At 34.5% G+C, this 23189-nt stretch overlaps 1 protein-coding gene across 1 annotated transcript; it reads right to left on the reverse strand.

Moving 5' to 3' along the window:
* Nucleotides 1-19051: 19051 nt before the first annotated feature.
* On the reverse strand, nt 19052-19601 carry ND-MLRQ (NADH dehydrogenase (ubiquinone) MLRQ subunit). Its single transcript, XM_073955620.1, has 3 exons — nt 19442-19601; nt 19235-19381; nt 19052-19177 (listed from the first exon to the last, which is right to left on the reverse strand). Exons 1-3 carry the CDS (start codon nt 19481-19483, stop codon nt 19115-19117), a joined length of 252 nt encoding a protein of 83 aa, XP_073811721.1. The 5' UTR covers nt 19484-19601; the 3' UTR covers nt 19052-19114.
* Nucleotides 19602-23189: the final 3588 nt, after the last annotated feature.

Genomic DNA, 23189 nt, shown 5'->3' on the forward strand with positions numbered 1-23189 from the left:
CTTTGGCAACTAATCAATATTTTTCCGTTTTCTTTGTCATTTTTTATGTTTACTCGGTCTTGGTTCAGAAAAAAAAACATGTTTGGGTTTTCTGTATATTCGATATTGGTTATTTATTGGTATGTAGACTTACCAATTGGTTATTGCTTACCTAGACATCGGGGGTTCTTTTGAAATATTTACCAAAAAAAGCTCCTGTAATGAAGAACACGTTTATAACGAATTTTCATGGAGGGCAGATCCGGTTATCTAAATTTTTGAATCGGATATTCCGACATTAAAACCGATTTTAAGTAACCGATTAAGTTTATATGCATACCATTACAAGGCTTATAGAATTGTCAATCAAATAAAATTAATTCGCTGATTGAAACTTTGCTAGTTGCAGTGCTAAAACAAAAAACCCGTTTTATTGAACCGATTTTAAGGAAAAATATTGCTACGCGCAAATATGAAGATCAAAGGCTGGGGGCGAAACATTCCTTTTGGCGATGAAAGTCGATGAAGATAATATTTCGAACCCGGAACGACTAAAACAAAAAACCCGTCAAAGGTTTTGAGCAACATTTTTGTAGAATATTTGGATGTTGAAGAATCTCATCTTGTGGTACTTCTACTACGGTTCAGGAAATAAAGGACAAAAAGGATATAAGAGGAATTGATTTAGAAGAATGGAATATTCTACAAAAAGATTCGCCAATCGATTTGACTGCAGACATGTATTCTCAAAACGAAGCTGCAATAACGCCAATGAAAGATATAAAGCTATTATCCCAAGTATTATAGGGAAAAAATAAAAAATTAATCACGCGATACCTCAGAAACTTGACCTATGGCTAATATTTCCTTTTGGGTTCTTAATATACTCACCAAGGGCTTTCATCTCTTAAAGGAATTTTCCACCCCACAGACTTTGACTTCCATTTTGTGTCACAGTGTAATAAGTACATTCTGAACTTTTTGAATCCATTTCCTTGTTGTTCTAGTGTAAATTTTATTGATAACATTCTTGCAGGATATTAATTCGCTAAGATATTACGATTGGAAGTCTTTGGTGCCACCGTGGTGCAATTGTGAAGCTTTGTAAAAGAAAAAATATTTATAAACGGATTTGTTCTATGATCATCACGCCCTTCCAACCATAATAAGAACAACCCATACAGATAACCTTACAGAATAGAATCGGAACCCCCCTCATTTATGGTAAAAACCGAATCCTCCAAAATAAATTGTGAAAATCGAATCGGATTTTGAGCCGATTTTAGGTATTTTGGGGCCTATATAGCTATATCGAAATCTGATAAAATTCTGAAAAAAAAAAAACATTTAATTTTTTTCCAAAAATATATTTCTTCTCTGTCTTAAAACACGATACTAAAAATGTTCGTTATTTTATAACACTGTTTTTATTTTATAACGTTTTTTGGTTCTCCTGTAAAATTTTGGTTTTGTAGGTTACGTCTTCGGGCATTTATGGTGACGATATTTAGACTACACAAACCCTAGTATGGTTTTGTCCTGTCAGATCCAGTTCGGTTTTTATGGCCTCATCTAAACCGGGCTAAATCTACACTCCTTTATCTCAGAAACGAATAGGAATTTGGCCATTGTGTCTTTAGCAATATAGTAGCCCTAAACTAGTAGAACTTATCTTTTGAAAAAACCACATAAGAAAAACTCCATCTAGGGCATCAAAATCTATAAAATATAGAAAATTTTACATAATTGCTGAAATTCTGGTAAGTATCTGGAGTTGAACCAAGTAACCTTTTGCAAAAATATTCCAAATAAAGTTCTCAACAATTCTTTAAAACATTCTGAAACTCTAAAATGCTTGCTTCATATCTTGCATCATATCTTTTACAACACGTATTTCAAACACAGTTCACACCAACAGTTTATTCTCGCATTTCGGATTTCACTACATTATTGACATTTTTATTAAATCGTCGTTGAAAAATGTACTGAAAACATCGGCATAGAGGCATTTTACAACAATGACATCTGCTGAAGAGTTGTTTATTACATTCCAGGGAATATTTTTCCGAAAGAAAATATTCTGAAAAAATTAACGGCTTGGAGACACGGTGAAATGTATAAAAATTGTGGAATTTTTGCATATATTTTGAAATTTGAGGCAATAAATGTAGTTTTTCGAGTTCATTATTTCTCCAAATATTTTATTCTTGTCCATATCTACAAATTTGCTTCAGAGGTCAGAAGAAGATTCGCATTGGTTTCAGAGATATAGCCCCGAATTTCTTTAAAAACTCAATATTTAACCATGTTTAGATGGGGTCATAAAATCGTAGCTGGATCTGACACAACAAAACCCAACTTGGGTTTCTTGTCGTTTGGGTATGTACTTTAAAAAAAACCTCAGTTCGAATTGTTTGCACAAGATCACCTTTAAAATGCTGCACAGTGTATGATAAAATGTTTGTTTTTGTTTGACAAATTTCTTCCATACAAATGTTCTAAAATCACGAAAGAAAACGAAAAAAATTCGGCTGAAACAAAAGTCGTGTTGACCAGTGCAATTATTAACTTTACTCAATAAAGCTTCTGCTCCTTATTATTTGAAAATTAAAACGTTCATGCTTTTATACCCTCAGCATTTATGCTACGAGTAACGAGGGTATATACACTTTCATACAGGCAAATTGTGCCTCATCAAAATAATGGTTTTAGACCCCAAGTATGTTTGGACGAAATGTGTTTCAAACAATTTGGAGTCGATTGAGCAATGTCCGTCCGTCTGTCTGGCTGGACCGCACGATAACTCTCGAACGGATAAACCGATACGGTTCAAATTTGGCTTTCGTAATATTTTACCCAAACTTAGTTTAAGTTCGAAGATGGGCTATATCGGTCTACTCCCTCCGGCACCTCCCCCACAAAAGTTCGTAAATGTTCGGAACATTTGTGCGCACGATAACTCTTGAAGGGAGTAACCGATTTGGTCCATACTTTGCCCATCGTGAAACGAGTACCAGACTTAGATAAGGTTTCAATATGCACTCAATCGGTCCATTCCTTCGGGTACCTCCCACACAAAATTTCGGAAAAGTTCAGTTAGGGCCATCTCTCCAATCGCTTTGATTTTTGTTGTAGCAACTTGTTTCACTGCCCTCCAAACGACGGTACAAGTTTCATCAGGGGCAAGTCCATACTTCCAGAGAAAATAATTTGGCCTTAGTAATATTTTGTCCAGACATAGTTTAAGTTTGAAGATAAGCCATATGGGTCCACTCCTTCAGGTACCTCCCCTACAAAAGTTCAAAAATGTTCGGAAAAATTGTTCTTACGGTATTTCTTGAAGGGAGTGGCCGAATTGGTCTATATTTTACATATCCAAATATATCTACCAGATATAGATCAGGTTCCAAAATGGACTATATTTGTCCACTCCATCCGGTACCTCCAACACAAAATTTCGGATAAGTTCACTTTAAGACCTGATATCGATTCACTTTGATTTTTGTTGAAGCAACTTGCATTCGCTGCCTCAATTACGAGGTAAAAATTTTTTAGGTGCGAGTCCATACTTATTGAGCAAACAGCCCGAAGAGTGTAAAAAACCCCTATGACACCATATGTTGTGGCTGGAGATCCACTTCCATAACGGTCAATGTCGATCAATTCCTTTTAGTATCTCCTCCGCAAAACTTTTGATCTTTAAAATTGTTTAACCCCCCTAAATACATACGTATTTTAGGAAAAATTGTTTCAATATACTCAGGCTGAGGGTATATCTCTGTCGGCAAAGCCGACTGATAATTTTTTACTTGCTATTTCTTTCTTTTTCGAAACGCAATTTCGGTACCTTTACATTTGGGTCCATTCGAACCGTACGCGAGTCTTTGGAGTTGTTTTGGTTATTCTAATTATTGCACAAATAATGAAACACTGCACTCACCAGTGTTTCATATTTTGTTAGCTCGCGTTGTGAAAAAATAACAAAAAATATAAACAAACATAAAAATATCCATCCTCCAAAAATTATTTTGTTTATTTACAATAACAATACATGCGGGCGCTTTATAACGCGCCGCGTATTTCTTTTTGTCTGTTCTGTTTTTTTGCGGCGTTATTGTTGAACAGTGAAAAAAAATAAATAAATAATTTTGGGTGCAAAAATTTATTGTTAAACAAGTGAACCAAGGCTATAGTCGGGTCGGGGCCGACTATGTGATACCCTACACCACTACCCCTGTTCATATTCTTTTGACTAATAAAATTCAAAATATTAAAATTGGGATAGCTTAGCGCCTTTGCTCTGAATGTCTTCATTAACACAGGTCAATTTTTTTGAAACGCATTTAAGTACATCAACAGTACAACCCAAATAAAAAATGGAAAAGTGGGATGTATGCCAACCATCAATAGGCTTCTTTCTCTGTTAGACCACCATCATCCCCCAAAATTTCGTGAGGATTCGATCAAAATTTTTAAGTGTGATTGCACAAAAATGGAAAAAGGGATGCATTACCGACTATTGCGATATCTCTGTTGTTTGACCACCTATAACAACCTACTTCACATCGTTGTAAAGGTTATATTTTCTACTTTCCTTGCCAGGTTTTGCTTTCGATATACCTCCTACAGGAGGGAGATATTAACTTTGAAATAAAACGTTGGTCTTTTTTCCACATATTTTTTTGTCATATTCCGACCCCTGAATAATATCCGACCATTATCAAAAATCAAAAGGTTTTTTCCTCTGTGGGACCCCCAATAACACCCAAAATTTCGTGACGATCCAATTAAAATTGCGACCTGTAGCTTGATTTCCAAAAAAGTGGAAAAATGGGATGTATTACCGACTATTGCGATTTGGATACCTACGCTAACCTGCTTTACATCACTGTCAGACTTTGCTTTTGGAAGGACCCGAACCAAAGCTGTGTATTCGTCATTATTATTAAAATCGCAAAAATAAAAGTTGGGTTCTATTAGCGGCTATTGCGATATATTCGCTGTTTGATCACCTACGAGAACCTACTTTACATCATTAGAAATGGCCAGGTTCTGCTTTTGGTATACTTCATATTGAGATATTCGCTTAGGAAAAAACGTTGTCTTTTTCTCCAAATAAGTTTTTTGCCCATTACGACCCCTAAATATTATCCGACCATCACCAAAATCAATAGGCTTCTTCATCTGTGTGACCCCCATTAACCCTCAAAATTTCGTGACGATCCGATCAAAATTGAGACCTGTAGCGTGATTTCCAAAAAAGAGGAAAAATGGGATGTATTACCGACTATTGCGATATCTCCGTTATTTGGTCACCTACGCCGACCTAGTTTACATCATTGTAAAGATGGGATCTTCTATTTTCATAACCAGGCTTTGCTTTTGGAAAGTCTCCAACCAAAGCTTGATATTCGTCATTATAATTAAAATCGCAAAAATGAAAATTTGGGTTTTATTTGCGACAATTGTGATATCTTCGTTGTTTGGTCGCCTACGAGAACCTACTTTACATCATTAGAAAGGTGATATTTTCTACTTTTATTGTCAGGTTTTGATTTTGGTATACCCCGTATACAAGCTGAGATATTCGCTTTGGAAAAAAACGTTGTCTTTTTATCCACATAAGTTTTTTGCCCATTCCGACCCCTAAATATTATCCGACCATCACCAAAATCAATAGGCTTCTTCCCCTCCGGGACCCCCATCAACATCCAAAATTTCGTGACGATCGGATCAAAATTGCGACCTGTAGCGTGATTACAAGGTTTAGATGGGCAGACGGACAGACGGACGGACGGACGGACGGACGGACGGACACACATAGCCAGATCGACTCAGCTCGTCGAGACATTCATTTTGGTATACATAAGTATGGGTCTACGACCATTATTTCGATGCGTTACAAACTTTTTGGCCAAAACCAACTTATAATACCCTCCCCACATAGTGGTGTAGGGTATAAAAAGTGCAAAAATTTTAGTCAAAAATCGTGTATTTGTCTTTAGTGAATGATGGTGTAATTACACTGTGCAGCAGTATTTTTTGGGCGTGGAAAATTCCATTTGGGGATGAAAGCCCTTGGTGTGTATATTAAGAACGCAAAAGGAAATTTTCGCCATAGGTCAAGTTTCTGTGATATCGCGTGATGAATTTTTTGATTTTACCACAAGGTGAGATTCTACAAAAATGTTGCTCAAAAGATTTTAGGTACGGTTCTCTTTGGCAACTAATCAATATTTTTCCGTTTTCTTTGTCATTTTTTATGTTTACTCGGTCTTGGTTCAGAAAAAAACATGTTTGGGTTTTCTGTATATTCGATATTGGTTATTTATTGGTATGTAGACTTACCAATTGGTTATTGCTTACCTAGACATCGGGGGTTCTTTTGAAATATTTACCAAAAAAAGCTCCTGTAATGAAGAACACGTTTATAACGAATTTTCATGGAGGGCAGATCCGGTTATCTAAATTTTTGAATCGGATATTCCGACATTAAAACCGATTTTAAGTAACCGATTAAGTTTATATGCATACCATTACAAGGCTTATAGAATTGTCAATCAAATAAAATTAATTCGCTGATTGAAACTTTGCTAGTTGCAGTGCTAAAACAAAAAACCCGTTTTATTGAACCGATTTTAAGGAAAAATATTGCTACGCGCAAATATGAAGATCAAAGGCTGGGGGCGAAACATTCCTTTTGGCGATGAAAGTCGATGAAGATAATATTTCGAACCCGGAACGACTAAAACAAAAAACCCGTCAAAGGGTTTAAGCAACATTTTTGTAGAATATTTGGATGTTGAAGAATCTCATCTTGTGGTACTTCTACTACGGTTCAGGAAATAAAGGACGAAAAGGATATAAGAGGAATTGATTTAGAAGAATGGAATATTCTACAAAAAGATTCGCCAATCGATTTGACTGCAGACATGTATTCTCAAAACGAAGCTGCAATAACGCCAATGAAAGATATAAAGCTATTATCCCAAGTATTATAGGGAAAAAATAAAAAAATTAATCACGCGATACCTCAGAAACTTGACCTATGGCTAATATTTCCTTTTGGGTTCTTAATATACTCACCAAGGGCTTTCATCTCTTAAAGGAATTTTCCACCCCACAGACTTTGACTTCCATTTTGTGTCACAGTGTAATAAGTACATTCTGAACTTTTTGAATCCATTTCCTTGTTGTTCTAGTGATAACATTCTTGCAGGATATTAATTCGCTAAGATATTACGATTGGAAGTCTTTGGTGCCACCGTGGTGCAATTGTGAAGCTTTGTAAAAGAAAAAATATTTATAAACGGATTTGTTCTATGATCATCACGCCCTTCCAACCATAATAAGAACAACCCATACAGATAACCTTACAGAATAGAATCGGAACCCCCCTCATTTATGGTAAAAACCGAATCCTCCAAAATAAATTGTGAAAATCGAATCGGATTTTGAGCCGATTTTAGGTATTTTGGGGCCTATATAGCTATATCGAAATCTGATAAAATTCTGAAAAAAAACATTTAATTTTTTTCCAAAAATATATTTCTTCTCTGTCTTAAAACACGATACTACAAATGTTCGTTATTTTATAACACTGTTTTCATTTTATAACGTTTTTTGGTTCTCCTGTAAAATTTTGGTTTTGTAGGTTACGTCTTCGGGCATTTATGGTGACGATATTTAGACTACACAAACCCTAGTATGGTTTTGTCCTGTCAGATCCAGTTCGGTTTTATGGCCTCATCTAAACCGGGCTAAATCTACACTCCTTTATCTCAGAAACGAATAGGAATTTGGCCATGCTGTCTTTAGCAATATTGTAGCCCTAAACTAGTAGAACTTATCTTTTGAAAAAAGCACATAAGAAAAACTCCATCTAGGGCATCAAAATCTATAAAATATAGAAAATTTTACATAATTGCTGAAATTCTGGTAAGTATCTGGAGTTGAACCAAGTAACCTTTTGCAAAAATATTCCAAATAAAGTTCTCAACAATTCTTTAAAACATTCTGAAACTCTAAAATGCTTGCTTCATATCTTGCATCATATCTTTTACAACACGTATTTCAAACACAGTTCACACCAACAGTTTATTCTCGCATTTCGGATTTCACTACATTATTGACATTTTTATTAAATCGTCGTTGAAAAATGTACTGAAAACAACGGCATAGAGGCATTTTACAACAATGACATCTGCTGAAGAGTTGTTTATTACATTCCAGGGAATATTTTTCCGAAAGAAAATATTCTGAAAAAATTAACGGCTTGGAGACACGGTGAAATGTATAAAAATTGTGGAATTTTTGCATATATTTTGAAATTTGAGGCAATAAATGTAGTTTTTCGAGTTCATTATTTCTCCAAATATTTTATTCTTGTCCTTATCTACAAATTTGCTTCAGAGGTCAGAAGAAGATTCGCATTGGTTTCAGAGATATAGCCCCGAATTTCTTTAAAAACTCAATATTTAACCATGTTTAGATGGGGTCATAAAATCGTAGCTGGATCTGACACAACAAAACCCAACTTGGGTTTCTTGTCGTTTGGGTCTGTACTTTAAAAAAAACCTCAGTTCGAATTGTTTGCACAAGATCACCTTTAAAATGCTGCACAGTGTATGATAAAATGTTTGTTTTTGTTTGACAAATTTCTTCCATACAAATGTTCTAAAATCACGAAAGAAAACGAAAAAAATTCGGCTGAAACAAAAGTCGTGTTGACCAGTGCAATTATTAACTTTACTCAATAAAGCTTCTGCTCCTTATTATTTGAAAATGTTCATGCTTTTATACCCTCAGCATTTATGCTACGAGTAACGAGGCTATATACACTTTCATACAGGCAAATTGTGCCTCATCAAAATAATGGTTTTAGACCCCAAGTATGTTTGGACGAAATGTGTTTCAAACAATTTGGAGTCGATTGAGCAATGTCCGTCCGTCTGTCTGGCTGGACCGCATGATAACTCTCGAACGGATAAACCGATACGGTTCAAATTTGGCTTTCGTAATATTTTACCCAAACTTAGTTTAAGTTCGAAGATGGGCTATATCGGTCTACTCCCTCCGGCACCTCCCCCACAAAAGTTCGTAAATGTTCGGAACATTTGTGCGCACGATAACTCTTGAAGGGAGTAACCGATTTGGTCCATACTTTGCCCATCGTGAAACGAGTACCAGACTTAGATAAGGTTTCAATATGCACTCAATCGGTCCATTCCTTCGGGTACCTCCCACACAAAATTTCGGAAAAGTTCAGTTAGGGCCATCTCTCCAATCGCTTTGATTTTTGTTGTAGCAACTTGTTTCACTGCCCTCCAAACGACGGTACAAGTTTCATCAGGGGCAAGTCCATACTTCCAGAGAAAATAATTTGGCCTTAGTAATATTTTGTCCAGACATAGTTTAAGTTTGAAGATAAGCCATATGGGTCCACTCCTTCAGGTACCTCCCCTACAAAAGTTCAAAAATGTTCGGAAAATTTGTTCTTACGGTATTTCTTGAAGGGAGTGGCCGAATTGGTCTATACTTTACATATCCAAATATATCTACCAGATATAGATCAGGTTCCAAAATGGACTATATTTGTCCACTCCTTCCGGTACCTCCAACACAAAATTTCGGATAAGTTCACTTTAAGACCTGATATCGATTCACTTTGATTTTTGTTGAAGCAACTTGCATTCGCTGCCTCAATTACGAGGTAAAAATTTTTTAGGTGCGAGTCCATACTTATTGAGCAAACAGCCCGAAGAGTGTAAAAAACCCCTATGACACCATATGTTGTGGCTGGAGATCCACTTCCATAACGGTCAATGTCGATCAATTCCTTTTAGTATCTCCTCCGCAAAACTTTAGATCTTTAAAATTGTTTAACCCCCCTAAATACATACGTATTTTGGGAAAAATTGTTTCAATATACTCAGGCTGAGGGTATATCTCTGTCGGCAAAGCCGACTGATAATTTTTTACTTGCTATTTCTTTCTTTTTCGAAACGCAATTTCGGTACCTTTACATTTGGGTCCATTCGAACCGTACGCGAGTCTTTGGAGTTGTTTTGGTTATTCTAATTATTGCACAAATAATGAAACACTGCACTCACCAGTGTTTCATATTTTGTTAGCTCGCGTTGTGAAAAAATAACAAAAAATATAAACAAACATAAAAATATCATCCTCCAAAAATTATTTTGTTTATTTACAATAACAATACATGCGGGCGCTTTATAACGCGCCGCGTATTTCTTTTTGTCTGTTCTGTTTTTTTGCGGCGTTATTGTTGAACAGTGAAAAAAAAAATAAATAAATAATTTTGGGTGCAAAAATTTATTGTTAAAAAAGTGCAAAAATTTTAGTCAAAAATCGTGTATTTGTCTTTAGTGAATGATGGTGTAATTACACTGTGCAGCAGTATTTTTTGGGCGTGGAAAATTCCATTTGGGGATGAAAGCCCTTGGTGTGTATATTAAGAACGCAAAAGGAAATTTTCGCCATAGGTCAAGTTTCTGTGATATCGCGTGATGAATTTTTTGATTTTACCACAAGGTGAGATTCTACAAAAATGTTGCTCAAAAGATTTTAGGTACGGTTCTCTTTGGCAACTAATCAATATTTTTCCGTTTTCTTTGTCATTTTTTATGTTTACTCGGTCTTGGTTCAGAAAAAAAAACATGTTTGGGTTTTCTGTATATTCGATATTGGTTATTTATTGGTATGTAGACTTACCAATTGGTTATTGCTTACCTAGACATCGGGGGTTCTTTTGAAATATTTACCAAAAAAAGCTCCTGTAATGAAGAACACGTTTATAACGAATTTTCATGGAGGGCAGATCCGGTTATCTAAATTTTTGAATCGGATATTCCGACATTAAAACCGATTTTAAGTAACCGATTAAGTTTATATGCATACCATTACAAGGCTTATAGAATTGTCAATCAAATAAAATTAATTCGCTGATTGAAACTTTGCTAGTTGCAGTGCTAAAACAAAAAACCCGTTTTATTGAACCGATTTTAAGGAAAAATATTGCTACGCGCAAATATGAAGATCAAAGGCTGGGGGCGAAACATTCCTTTTGGCGATGAAAGTCGATGAAGATAATATTTCGAACCCGGAACGACTAAAACAAAAAACCCGTCAAAGGTTTTGAGCAACATTTTTGTAGAATATTTGGATGTTGAAGAAACTCATCTTGTGGTACTTCTACTACGGTTCAGGAAATAAAGGACGAATAGGATATAAGAGGAATTGATTCAGAAGAATGGAATATTGTACAAAAAGATTCGCCAATCGATTTGACTGCAGACATGTATTCTCAAAACGAAGCTGCAATAACGCCAATGAAAGATATAAAGCTATTATCCCAAGTATTATAGGGAAAAAATAAAAAAATTAATCACGCGATACCTCAGAAACTTGACCTATGGCTAATATTTCCTTTTGGGTTCTTAATATACTCACCAAGGGCTTTCATCTCTTAAAGGAATTTTCCACCCCACAGACTTTGACTTCCATTTTGTGTCACAGTGTAATAAGTACATTCTGAACTTTTTGAATCCATTTCCTTGTTGTTCTAGTGTAAATTTTATTGATAACATTCTTGCAGGATATTAATTCGCTAAGATATTACGATTGGAAGTCTTTGGTGCCACCGTGGTGCAATTGTGAAGCTTTGTAAAAGAAAAAATATTTATAAACGGATTTGTTCTATGATCATCACGCCCTTCCAACCATAATAAGAACAACCCATACAGATAACCTTACAGAATAGAATCGGAACCCCCCTCATTTATGGTAAAAACCGAATCCTCCAAAATAAATTGTGAAAATCGAATCGGATTTTGAGCCGATTTTAGGTATTTTGGGGCCTATATAGCTATATCGAAATCTGATAAAATTCTGAAAAAAAAAACATTTAATTTTTTTCCAAAAATATATTTCTTCTCTGTCTTAAAACACGATACTACAAATGTTCGTTATTTTATAACACTGTTTTCATTTTATAACGTTTTTTGGTTCTCCTGTAAAATTTTGGTTTTGTAGGTTACGTCTTCGGGCATTTATGGTGACGATATTTAGACTACACAAACCCTAGTATGGTTTTGTCCTGTCAGATCCAGTTCGGTTTTATGGCCTCATCTAAACCGGGCTAAATCTACACTCCTTTATCTCAGAAACGAATAGGAATTTGGCCATGCTGTCTTTAGCAATATTGTAGCCCTAAACTAGTAGAACTTATCTTTTGAAAAAACCACATAAGAAAAACTCCATCTAGGGCATCAAAATCTATAAAATATAGAAAATTTTACATAATTGCTGAAATTCTGGTAAGTATCTGGAGTTGAACCAAGTAACCTTTTGCAAAAATATTCCAAATAAAGTTCTCAACAATTCTTTAAAACATTCTGAAACTCTAAAATGCTTGCTTCATATCTTTTACAACACGTATTTCAAACACAGTTCACACCAACAGTTTATTCTCGCATTTCGGATTTCACTACATTATTGACATTTTTATTAAATCGTCGTTGAAAAATGTACTGAAAACAACGGCATAGAGGCATTTTACAACAATGACATCTGCTGAAGAGTTGTTTATTACATTCCAGGGAATATTTTTCCGAAAGAAAATATTCTGAAAAAATTAACGGCTTGGAGACACGGTGAAATGTATAAAAATTGTGGAATTTTTGCATATATTTTGAAATTTGAGGCAATAAATGTAGTTTTTCGAGTTCATTATTTCTCCAAATATTTTATTCTTGTCCTTATCTACAAATTTGCTTCAGAGGTCAGAAGAAGATTCGCATTGGTTTCAGAGATATAGCCCCGAATTTCTTTAAAAACTCAATATTTAACCATGTTTAGATGGGGTCATAAAATCGTAGCTGGATCTGACACAACAAAACCCAACTTGGGTTTCTTGTCGTTTGGGTCTGTACTTTAAAAAAAAAACCTCAGTTCGAATTGTTTGCACAAGATCACCTTTAAAATGCTGCACAGTGTATGATAAAATGTTTGTTTTTGTTTGACAAATTTCTTCCATACAAACGTTCTAAAATCACGAAAGAAAACGAAAAAAATTCGGCTGAAACAAGAGAAGAGAAATTCAAAGAGAGATACGTAATGCTAAAAATAATCACCTAAATACTCAATGTCAGGAAATTGAAAGACTTATGAGCCTACATGACGATTTCAACCTGCATAAGAAATTGAAAGAAGCATCTGGACAATATAGGAATACAAATCCATCTGTCCTTTTCAATAACAACAATGAACCGGTCTTTGAAATTGCAGAAAAGAAACATATCTGGAAAGAATATATCCAAACACTATTTAAGGATGATAACATATCAAGCTACGTTAACAATGCATCAGATTATATGACAGGAAACAGCATCACAAATAATGAAGTAGAATCAGCAATAAAATCCCTTCGAGATGGAAAAGCTACAGGACCTGATGAAATTCCAATTGAATTATTAAAAATGCTAAATAACAGCAACATTGAGCTACTGACAAAACTGTTTAACTACATCTACGATACTGGTATATACCCACAGGATTGGCTAAAATCCACCTTCATAACAATATCAAAAAAACCCCATGCCAAAAAATGCAATGACTATCGTCTCATTAGTTTAATGAGTCATGCTCTTAAAATTTTTCTTAAAATTATCCAGAAGAGAATATATGAGAAATGTGAAAAGGAAATGGGAGAAACTCAATTTGGTTTTAAGGAAGGAAAGGGAACCCGTGAGGCTTTATTCTGCATACAAATACTCGTTCAAAACTGTAGAAATGTCCACAAAGACGTATTTTTATGCTTTATAGATTACGAAAAAGCATTCGACACTGTGGAGCATGATAAGCTCATGGAAATTCTCACAGCAATTGGAATCGATGAGAAAGAGATAAGGTGTATTAAAAGCTTGTACTGGCACCAGACTGCCCAAGTCAACATAAATGGAGATTTAACTGAAGATGTAGCAATATCTAAAGGAGTTCGACAAGGATGCATTTTATCTCCACTACTCTTCAACATTTACTCCCAAAAAATTTTTCACGAAGCAGTAGATGGCATCCAAGAAGGTATATTGATAAACAACAATTACCTAAATAATATCAGATATGCTGATGACACTACTTTAATATATCAGGCCTACAAAATCTTGTTGATAGACTAACATCAAGTAGTGAGTTGTATGGGCTAAAAATAAACACCCTCAAAACAAAATTTATGATAATAAGTAAGAACAACGCTCATAACGAGTTGATTTTAAAAATACAAAATTTCCAAATTGAGAGGGTACAAAGTTTCAAATACCTGGGAGTTTTACTAAATGATCAATGGGACTATTCAAAAGAAATCAAATGTCTCATAGAAATGGCAAGAGATGCATTTCATAAATATAAAAAAGTCCTAATAAGCCATGATATAAATGTTGCAACAAAATTTCGTTTCATAAAAGCGTATATATGGCCAGTCTTGTTATATTCAGTCGAAGTGTGGACGTTAAAAGCGGCAGATATCAAACGACTCGAAGCATTTGAGATGTGGGTGTACCGTCGAGCACTAAAAATACCATGGGTCCTGCATGTACCAAATATTGAAGTATTGCGAAGAATGAATACAACAAGAGTATTATTAAACAACATAAAGAAACGGAAAACAGCATATCTAGGGCACATTATGCGAAACCGTAAATACACCATTCTCCAGGAAATACTTCAAGCAAACATAGAACGAAGACGTACCAGAGGAAGAAAAGAAATGTCATGGATTCAAAATATCCAGCAATGGACAGAATTCCAGAACGCCGAAAATTTAATAAGCATTGCGAGAAATAGAGATATATTTTCCTATTTTGTTAATAATTTATAAAAACATAAATATGTAATTTTTTGACAATTGTAATATGATCGCTAACATTCGAAAATCGAATACGCAATAAAGAAGAAGATACAGGCAAATTGTGCCTCATCAAAATAATGGTTTTAGACCCCAAGTATGTTTGGACGAAATGTGTTTCAAAGAATTTGGAGTCGATTGAGCAATGTCCGTCCGTCTGTCTGGCTGGACCGCACGATAACTCTCGAACGGATAAACCGATACGGTTCAAATTTGGCTTTCGTAATATTTTACCCAAACTTAGTTTAAGTTCGAAGATGGGCTATATCGGTCTACTCCCTCCGGCACCTCCCCCACAAAAGTTCGTAAATGTTCGGAACATTTGTGCGCACGATAACTCTTGAAGGGAGTAACCGATTTGGTCCATACTTTGCCCATCGTGAAACGAGTACCAGACTTAGATAAGGTTTCAATATGCACTCAATCGGTCCATTCCTTCGGGTACCTCCCACACAAAATTTCGGAAAAGTTCAGTTAGGGCCATCTCTCCAATCGCTTTGATTTTTGTTGTAGCAACTTGTTTCACTGCCCTCCAAACGACGGTACAAGTTTCATCAGGGGCAAGTCCATACTTCCAGAGAAAATAATTTGGCCTTAGTAATATTTTGTCCAGACATAGTTTAAGTTTGAAGATAAGCCATATGGGTCCACTCCTTCAGGTACCTCCCCCACAAAAGTTCAAAAATGTTCGGAAAAATTTTTCTTACGGTATTTCTTGAAGGGAGTGGCCGAATTGGTCTATACTTTACATATCCAAATATATCTACCAGATATAGATCAGGTTCCAAAATGGACTATATTTGTCCACTCCTTCCGGTACCTCCAACACAAAATTTCGGATAAGTTCACTTTAAGACCTGATATCGATTCACTTTGATTTTTGTTGAAGCAACTTGCATTCGCTGCCTCAATTACGAGGTAAAAATTTTTTAGGTGCGAGTCCATACTTATTGAGCAAACAGCCCGAAGAGTGTAAAAAACCCCTATGACACCATATGTTGTGGCTGGAGATCCACTTCCATAACGGTCAATGTCGATCAATTCCTTTTAGTATCTCCTCCGCAAAACTTTAGATCTTTAAAATTGTTTAACCCCCCTAAATACATACGTATTTTGGGAAAAATTGTTTCAATATACTCAGGCTGAGGGTATATCTCTGTCGGCAAAGCCGACTGATAATTTTTTACTTGCTATTTCTTTCTTTTTCGAAACGCAATTTCGGTACCTTTACATTTGGGTCCACTCGAAACGTACGCGAGTCTTTGGAGTTGTTTTGGTTATTCTAATTATTGCACAAATAATGAAACACTGCACTCACCAGTGTTTCATATTTTGTTAGCTCGCGTTGTGAAAAAATAACAAAAAATATAAACAAACATAAAAATATCCATCCTCCAAAAATTATTTTGTTTATTTACAATAACAATACATGCGGGCGCTTTATAACGCGCCGCATATTTCTTTTTGTCTGTTCTGTTTTTTTGCGGCGTTATTGTTGAACAGTGAAAAAAAAAAATAAATAAATAATTTTGGGTGCAAAAATTTATTGTTAAAAAAGTGCAAAAATTTTAGTCAAAAATCGTGTATTTGTCTTTAGTGAATGATGGTGTAATTACACTGTGCAGCAGTATTTTTTGGGCGTGGAAAATTCCATTTGGGGATGAAAGCCCTTGGTGTGTATATTAAGAACGCAAAAGGAAATTTTCGCCATAGGTCAAGTTTCTGTGATATCGCGTGATGAATTTTTTGATTTTACCACAAGGTGAGATTCTACAAAAATGTTGCTCAAAAGATTTTAGGTACGGTTCTCTTTGGCAACTAATCAATATTTTTCCGTTTTCTTTGTCATTTTTTATGTTTACTCGGTCTTGGTTCAGAAAAAAAAACATGTTTGGGTTTTCTGTATATTCGATATTGGTTATTTATTTGTATGTAGACTTACCAATTGGTTATTGCTTACCTAGACATCGGGGGTTCTTTTGAAATATTTACCAAAAAAAGCTCCTGTAATGAAGAACACGTTTATAACGAATTTTCATGGAGGGCAGATCCGGTTATCTAAATTTTTGAATCGGATATTCCGACATTAAAACCGATTTTAAGTAACCGATTAAGTTTATATGCATACCATTACAAGGCTTATAGAATTGTCAATCAAATAAAATTAATTCGCTGATTGAAACTTTGCTAGTTGCAGTGCTAAAACAAAAAACCCGTTTTATTGAACCGATTCAAAGGCTGGGGGCGAAACATTCCTTTTGGCGATGAAAGTCGATGAAGATAATATTTCGAACCCGGAACGACTAAAACAAAAAACCCGTCAAAGGTTTTGAGCAACATTTTTGTAGAATATTTGGATGTTGAAGAATCTCATCTTGTGGTACTTCTACTACGGTTCAGGAAATAAAGGACGAAAAGGATATAAGAGGAATTGATTTAGAAGAATGGAATATTCTACAAAAAGGTTCGCCAATCGATTTGACTGCAGACATGTATTCTCAAAACGAAGCTGCAATAACGCCAATGAAAGATATAAAGCTATTATCCCAAGTATTATAGGGAAAAAATAAAAAAATTAATCACGCGATACCTCAGAAACTTGACCTATGGCTAATATTTCCTTTTGGGTTCTTAATATACTCACCAAGGGCTTTCATCTCTTAAAGGAATTTTCCACCCCACAGACTTTGACTTCCATTTTGTGTCACAGTGTAATAAGTACATTCTGAACTTTTTGAATCCATTTCCTTGTTGTTCTAGTGTAAATTTTATTGATAACATTCTTGCAGGATATTAATTCGCTAAGATATTACGATTGGAAGTCTTTGGTGCCACCGTGGTGCAATTGTGAAGCTTTGTAAAAGAAAAAATATTTATAAACGGATTTGTTCTATGATCATCACGCCCTTCCAACCATAATAAGAACAACCCATACAGATAACCTTACAGAATAGAATCGGAACCCCCCTCATTTATGGTAAAAACCGAATCCTCCAAAATAAATTGTGAAAATCGAATCGGATTTTGAGCCGATTTTAGGTAATTTGGGGCCTATATAGCTATATCGAAATCTGATCAGATTTTTTAAATTTTTTGTAGGATTCGTTTTTAGCCACAACAATGAACTGGTAAAAGAATTTCAGCAATTGTATCATAAATTCTGAGTTTTCATCGATTGGGCCATAAATGCGGCTTTTAGAGTATTTTCGTGAAAGTGCATCTTTGGCCCCATACATACGGGTGGCGCGGGTTAACGGATCGTCATAAAATTTCTGTATAAGGTTTTTGGGTCAAAGCTTGGAAACTAGTATATATATCGCACTTCATTAGATAAATGTATATGCGAAATTATGTCAGTTAATTGAAACTCCAAACTTTTCCTATAGTCTGGCTTGGTAATCCCAGAAGAAGATTTTATTTTTTTTGATTTGATCATCAATTATTGTCTAAAGTTTTGACAAGTTGATGGTGGCTCAACTCGAAAGAGAATTAATTAAAATATCACTATAAATGGCCTTCGCCTTAATAAGGCAAAAATAAAAAATTGTTTTTTGCATCGGTCTAATGTACACATACATATATTAATTACCTTTTCATATATTTTACATGAAGTTTTTTAAGCCGGTATACAAACGTCGTATTGGGCACAAACTTATTTGCAGCCTACGTTTATATGTATAAGACCACAATTAATTAGGCTAATTTTATTATTTTTGTTAATAACTAACCTATACTACTTTGACAACTGATTTTATGTAATAACTATTTCAGTAATTCGCTATTTATTATACACCCAGTGTTTAGAAAATTACAAAAACATTTTTGTTCTCATAACTAGGAGCTGGTTATTTGGTTTTTCTATAGTCCCTGATAGGTGAATAAAACTGAAAAAATTAATTTGTAGAAATAAATAAACAAACGGGCTTGATTACGTTTAACATACTTTATATAGTTTGTCTTTACAAATATATTAATACATTCGTATAATTATTGTCTTTTCGTAAAGTTTACGTGAAGTAAACGTCTATTGGGCACAAACTTATTTGCAGCCAACATACATATGTATAAGACCACAAATAGTTAGGCACATTTTATTATTTTTGGTAATAACTAACCGATACTACATTGACAACAGATTTTATGTAACAATTATTTGAGTAATTCGCTATTTATTGTACACCCAGTGTGTATTGAGAAAATGAAAAAAACATTTTAGTTCTCATAATTAGGAGCTGGTGATTTGGTTTTGCTATAGTCCCTGATAGGAGAATAAAACTGAAAAGGAATTTGCATAAATAAATAGACAAATGCGCTTGATTACGGTTAACATACTTTGTATTGTTTGTCTTTATATTCCTGCCACGGTTCCGGATTCGATGAACGATTCCATGTTACGTCAGGATTTCGTGTTGCTAATCGCAAAATATAGTAAATCGCACCGCAAGCCCCCGCTGCGACACAAACATACAGCGGAATAAGCTGTGAAACGATAGGCATTAAGAATTAAACGATAGGCTTTAAGAATAAATAACCACTTACAGCTGGATTTTTTTTTATACTTTGAAGCCCTAGTCCTTGCATCGCTATATGGTGACTTCTGTAAATAAAGTAACGCTCACAATGTTTTTAAGGAAAAGTTGTAGATTTTCGTGTCGACAGTTACCGCAAAAGTGTTGTACAAAACACTATATATATATATATATATATATATATATATATATATATATATATAATTCATACTTCACTACTAACGTATGTCGGCAGACAAAATTTATAGATACTCATTGTTTCTAAAGGCCTCGTCACATAAGAGGATTTCTGGCTTAATTCATTAAGTAGCATGTTCTACCGGCTTTAAGCCAAAAGTCAAAGCATACGAAAATCGTGTTTCAGCACACATTCAGCCGCGTAGAGTTGCCGCAATGAATTAAGCTAGAAATCCTCTTATGTGACGAGGCCTTAATGGATGTTTCGGTGAAATACATATTTATGACATAGGGTCTGGCACAATGGATTTTCGTTTCGTTTGAGAAAATAACATATTGCAACTTCCATAAGTGGTGAAAGGAGACAATGATAAACACAGGACTTTTCTTATAACGTCGGTCAAGGGACCGACGAAATTTGGAACGTATATAGTGATTTCTGGGCATAAATATGTTGGTGTTTGTTTAAATAAATGCAATTGTTCTACTTTTTCGGATAAACGGCTTATTGGAATGCATAAGTTTTAAATCTAACTCACCTAACTCAGGTCTGAGTTTTTAAAGGCTCAATTTGCTTGTAAGATCTTCTGAGTAAATAATTTTTTTAAGAGTTTCTACAACACGCACGCAGTGTCTTCGTGTATATATACCATGTATATAAAAAAATATATAATAAAGAACAAAATGTGCCGTGATCCTCAATTCACATGATTTTGTAGTGAACTGAATTATGTTTTCACAACGCTATTCAGCTGAACTTGTTTGTTATAAATAAGTCATAGGTTGTTGGTCATATTTCAGTTGTTCAACCCCATCTTCGAACATGTTGTTACAGTTATTTTACGAGAACATTTTCCTGACGGCTTCTTTGAGTTTGAAAAGTGCAACAAAAGGTATAGCAAAATGTTTCTTCTTCGTATGTTTCGTAGTTATAACCGATTGCAAAATCCGATATGCCGTTATAAACGATGTCGTTACAAACCAATTTCATTTGAAAAATTACTTTAGAAAACCTAAATTAAAAACTTTTTTAAATTGAATTAATTGCGCTATCGTGACCTAAGGAGTTTGTATTGAAAAAAGTGATATCTAGCAAAGCCCTCACACATCCAACCAATTGCCAATTTGCAATAAGTTAAGTACATATACACACCCCACGCCACATCTTATATGCCTGATGAGCTGTATTAACCACCAGCGAAACGATCCTGGCATTAAACTTTCAGAAAATAAATGGCCTTCGTCCTAATAAGACAACAGAAAATAAAAATTCACAGCAGAGCCAGGCTACCCCGGCTGAGGTCTGAACCTGGGACCTCTAAAACAAACAAACAATGTTGCCGACGTCTTAGCGTTCTAAGCCACTGCCAATCTATCAAACGTCCGAACTGGGAAGCATTACATTTCAAATTTGCGAGTTATTTTCAAATGCGGAAGCAGTTTTCTCCAATAGATCTTGTGTGATATAACTCAGAGCCTACGCTTTTCCCAGACTTTCGCTGATTTCGTCGCCAAATGTTTATTTAGTAAAAATCTGTTAAGAAGTTCTATCTATTTTGTGTAAAACTAGAATTACGTAATCAGGACAAGTAAAGGGTGCCACATATTGTATGCCAAAATCCGTGGTAACATCCTATCCGTTTACGTTGTAATCATTTGCAAAATAGCGCACAAATTTGATTTCTAGAGTAAATTATGCAAATTTTTCAATGCAGAACCCGTCATGGCAGTTGACATCTATATTTACTCTGAATGTAGCAATAGGCACCCCATTTTGACATACAATTTTTGCTTACCTTTCCTTTTCTTAATAACTTAATTTTAATTTAACGTACTCAAAATCAGCAATTTTTACAAAGTCCGATATAGGTCATCTATATTTTGCAATGTGTAATTATGATGAATATAGGTAAAACTGTTTGGATCGAGCGCACGACATCTTAACAAATTTATGTTAAAAAAAAACACATAAAAATTAATTTTTTGATCAAGGATAACGAAAATTTGGGTAAAAATTGTAAAATAGTGCCATGAGCTATATCTCAAAAATAAAAGCGGCTTCTGGACTTGAAAATAACTCTCCAATTTGAGTTTGAAGCAGAAACAAATTGGATGAAACAAACTTTGTATATTTTGCAATGTTTAATTATGATGAATATAGGTAAAACTGTTTGGATCGAGCGCACGACATCTTAACAAATTTATGTTAAAAAAAAACACATAAAAATTAATTTTTTGATCAAGGATAACGAAAATTTGGGTAAAAATTGTAAAATAGTGCCCTGAGCTATATCTCAAAAATAAAAGCTGCTTCTGGATTTGAAAATAACTCTCCAATTTGAGTTTGAAGCGGAAACAAATTGGATGAAACAAACTTTGTGTTGATCAGTGTTATAATATTACTACCTATTAAAATTTTTCCGATGTTGAAGCAAAATTAATTAAACCAATTCTGACAACCTCTTTCTGTTCAGTGTTTACAAAAATCGAGTATTGAATCCACCACAACAAATGGCAATCTGAAGTGTCAAGATTTGGGATATAAAGCGGGGAAAATAAAATTTCTCATCCACTGGTTTCCAAATAGTTATTGGCTAATCTTCACCACCGCAACAAACGACAATCTGAAGTGTTAAGATGTGGGCTATAACGGGGGGAAAACAAATTTCTAATTCACTGGTTTCCAAATAGTTATTGACTAATCTTTAGAGTTAGGCAATATCGTTCAATTGAACGATCCGGATCAGAGAATGACTTCGATCACAAAAAATTTCATCACACTCGTTCATTACTCGATTTTTGTTCATAACGTTGTTGTGTTTGATCTGCATAAAATGATTGTTTTTAAATAGGCTCGAACAAAACGATCAGGTTTGATGAGTTTTATCCGCACACACAAAATGAGCGTTTGTGGTTGTGTGTTTTGTTTAGTAACAAGGCATGATCGGACATGTGACTCGTTGGTAAACGTTCATAAATATGAATTTCGTTTTCAATCGTGTTTGCTCCGGCTCAATGATTGTTTACGTGTTCGCTCAACTCTGTGATTTTTTTTTTTATTTCAGTAAATAGCTGTTCGTTTGTTTGTTTTTCTTTGTTGAAATGGAGGAAAACAGCGAAAGTGTTGCAAGTGGAAGATATACAGTTTCTGTACATCGAAAGGGTCAAAGTTTTTTGTGGAACATATTAACCGATATTTTATAACCGATATTTAAAAAAAAAAAAACTTATTTGTAACCTTGTTGTCATAAACTCAATTTTAATAAAATATTTACTTTAAACAACATTTTTGGGAGTCTGTATGGAAATGTGTTTCATATAATTTAGTGAAATTAATTTTTAATTAATTAATTAATTTTTGAAATAATATACTTTTGTGAAATTAAAGTTTGCTTGTAGTGTTTTGTTTGTTGTACTTTAAAAACCACAGTTGTCTGAAATCCAAATGAAATAAACGATATTTTTGTTTTTTATACACGTGTATTTAATTAGTACTAGTTTATTAATTTTTAGTTTTCTACATATTTTAAATCGAAAGCATCAGTAATTCTTAAAATTATCCACTGTCACTATTTATAACA

Source organism: Musca autumnalis, unplaced genomic scaffold, assembly GCF_047663935.1.
Source record: "Musca autumnalis isolate F117 unplaced genomic scaffold, ASM4766393v1 scaffold_1, whole genome shotgun sequence".
Taxonomy (NCBI): domain Eukaryota; kingdom Metazoa; phylum Arthropoda; class Insecta; order Diptera; family Muscidae; genus Musca; species Musca autumnalis.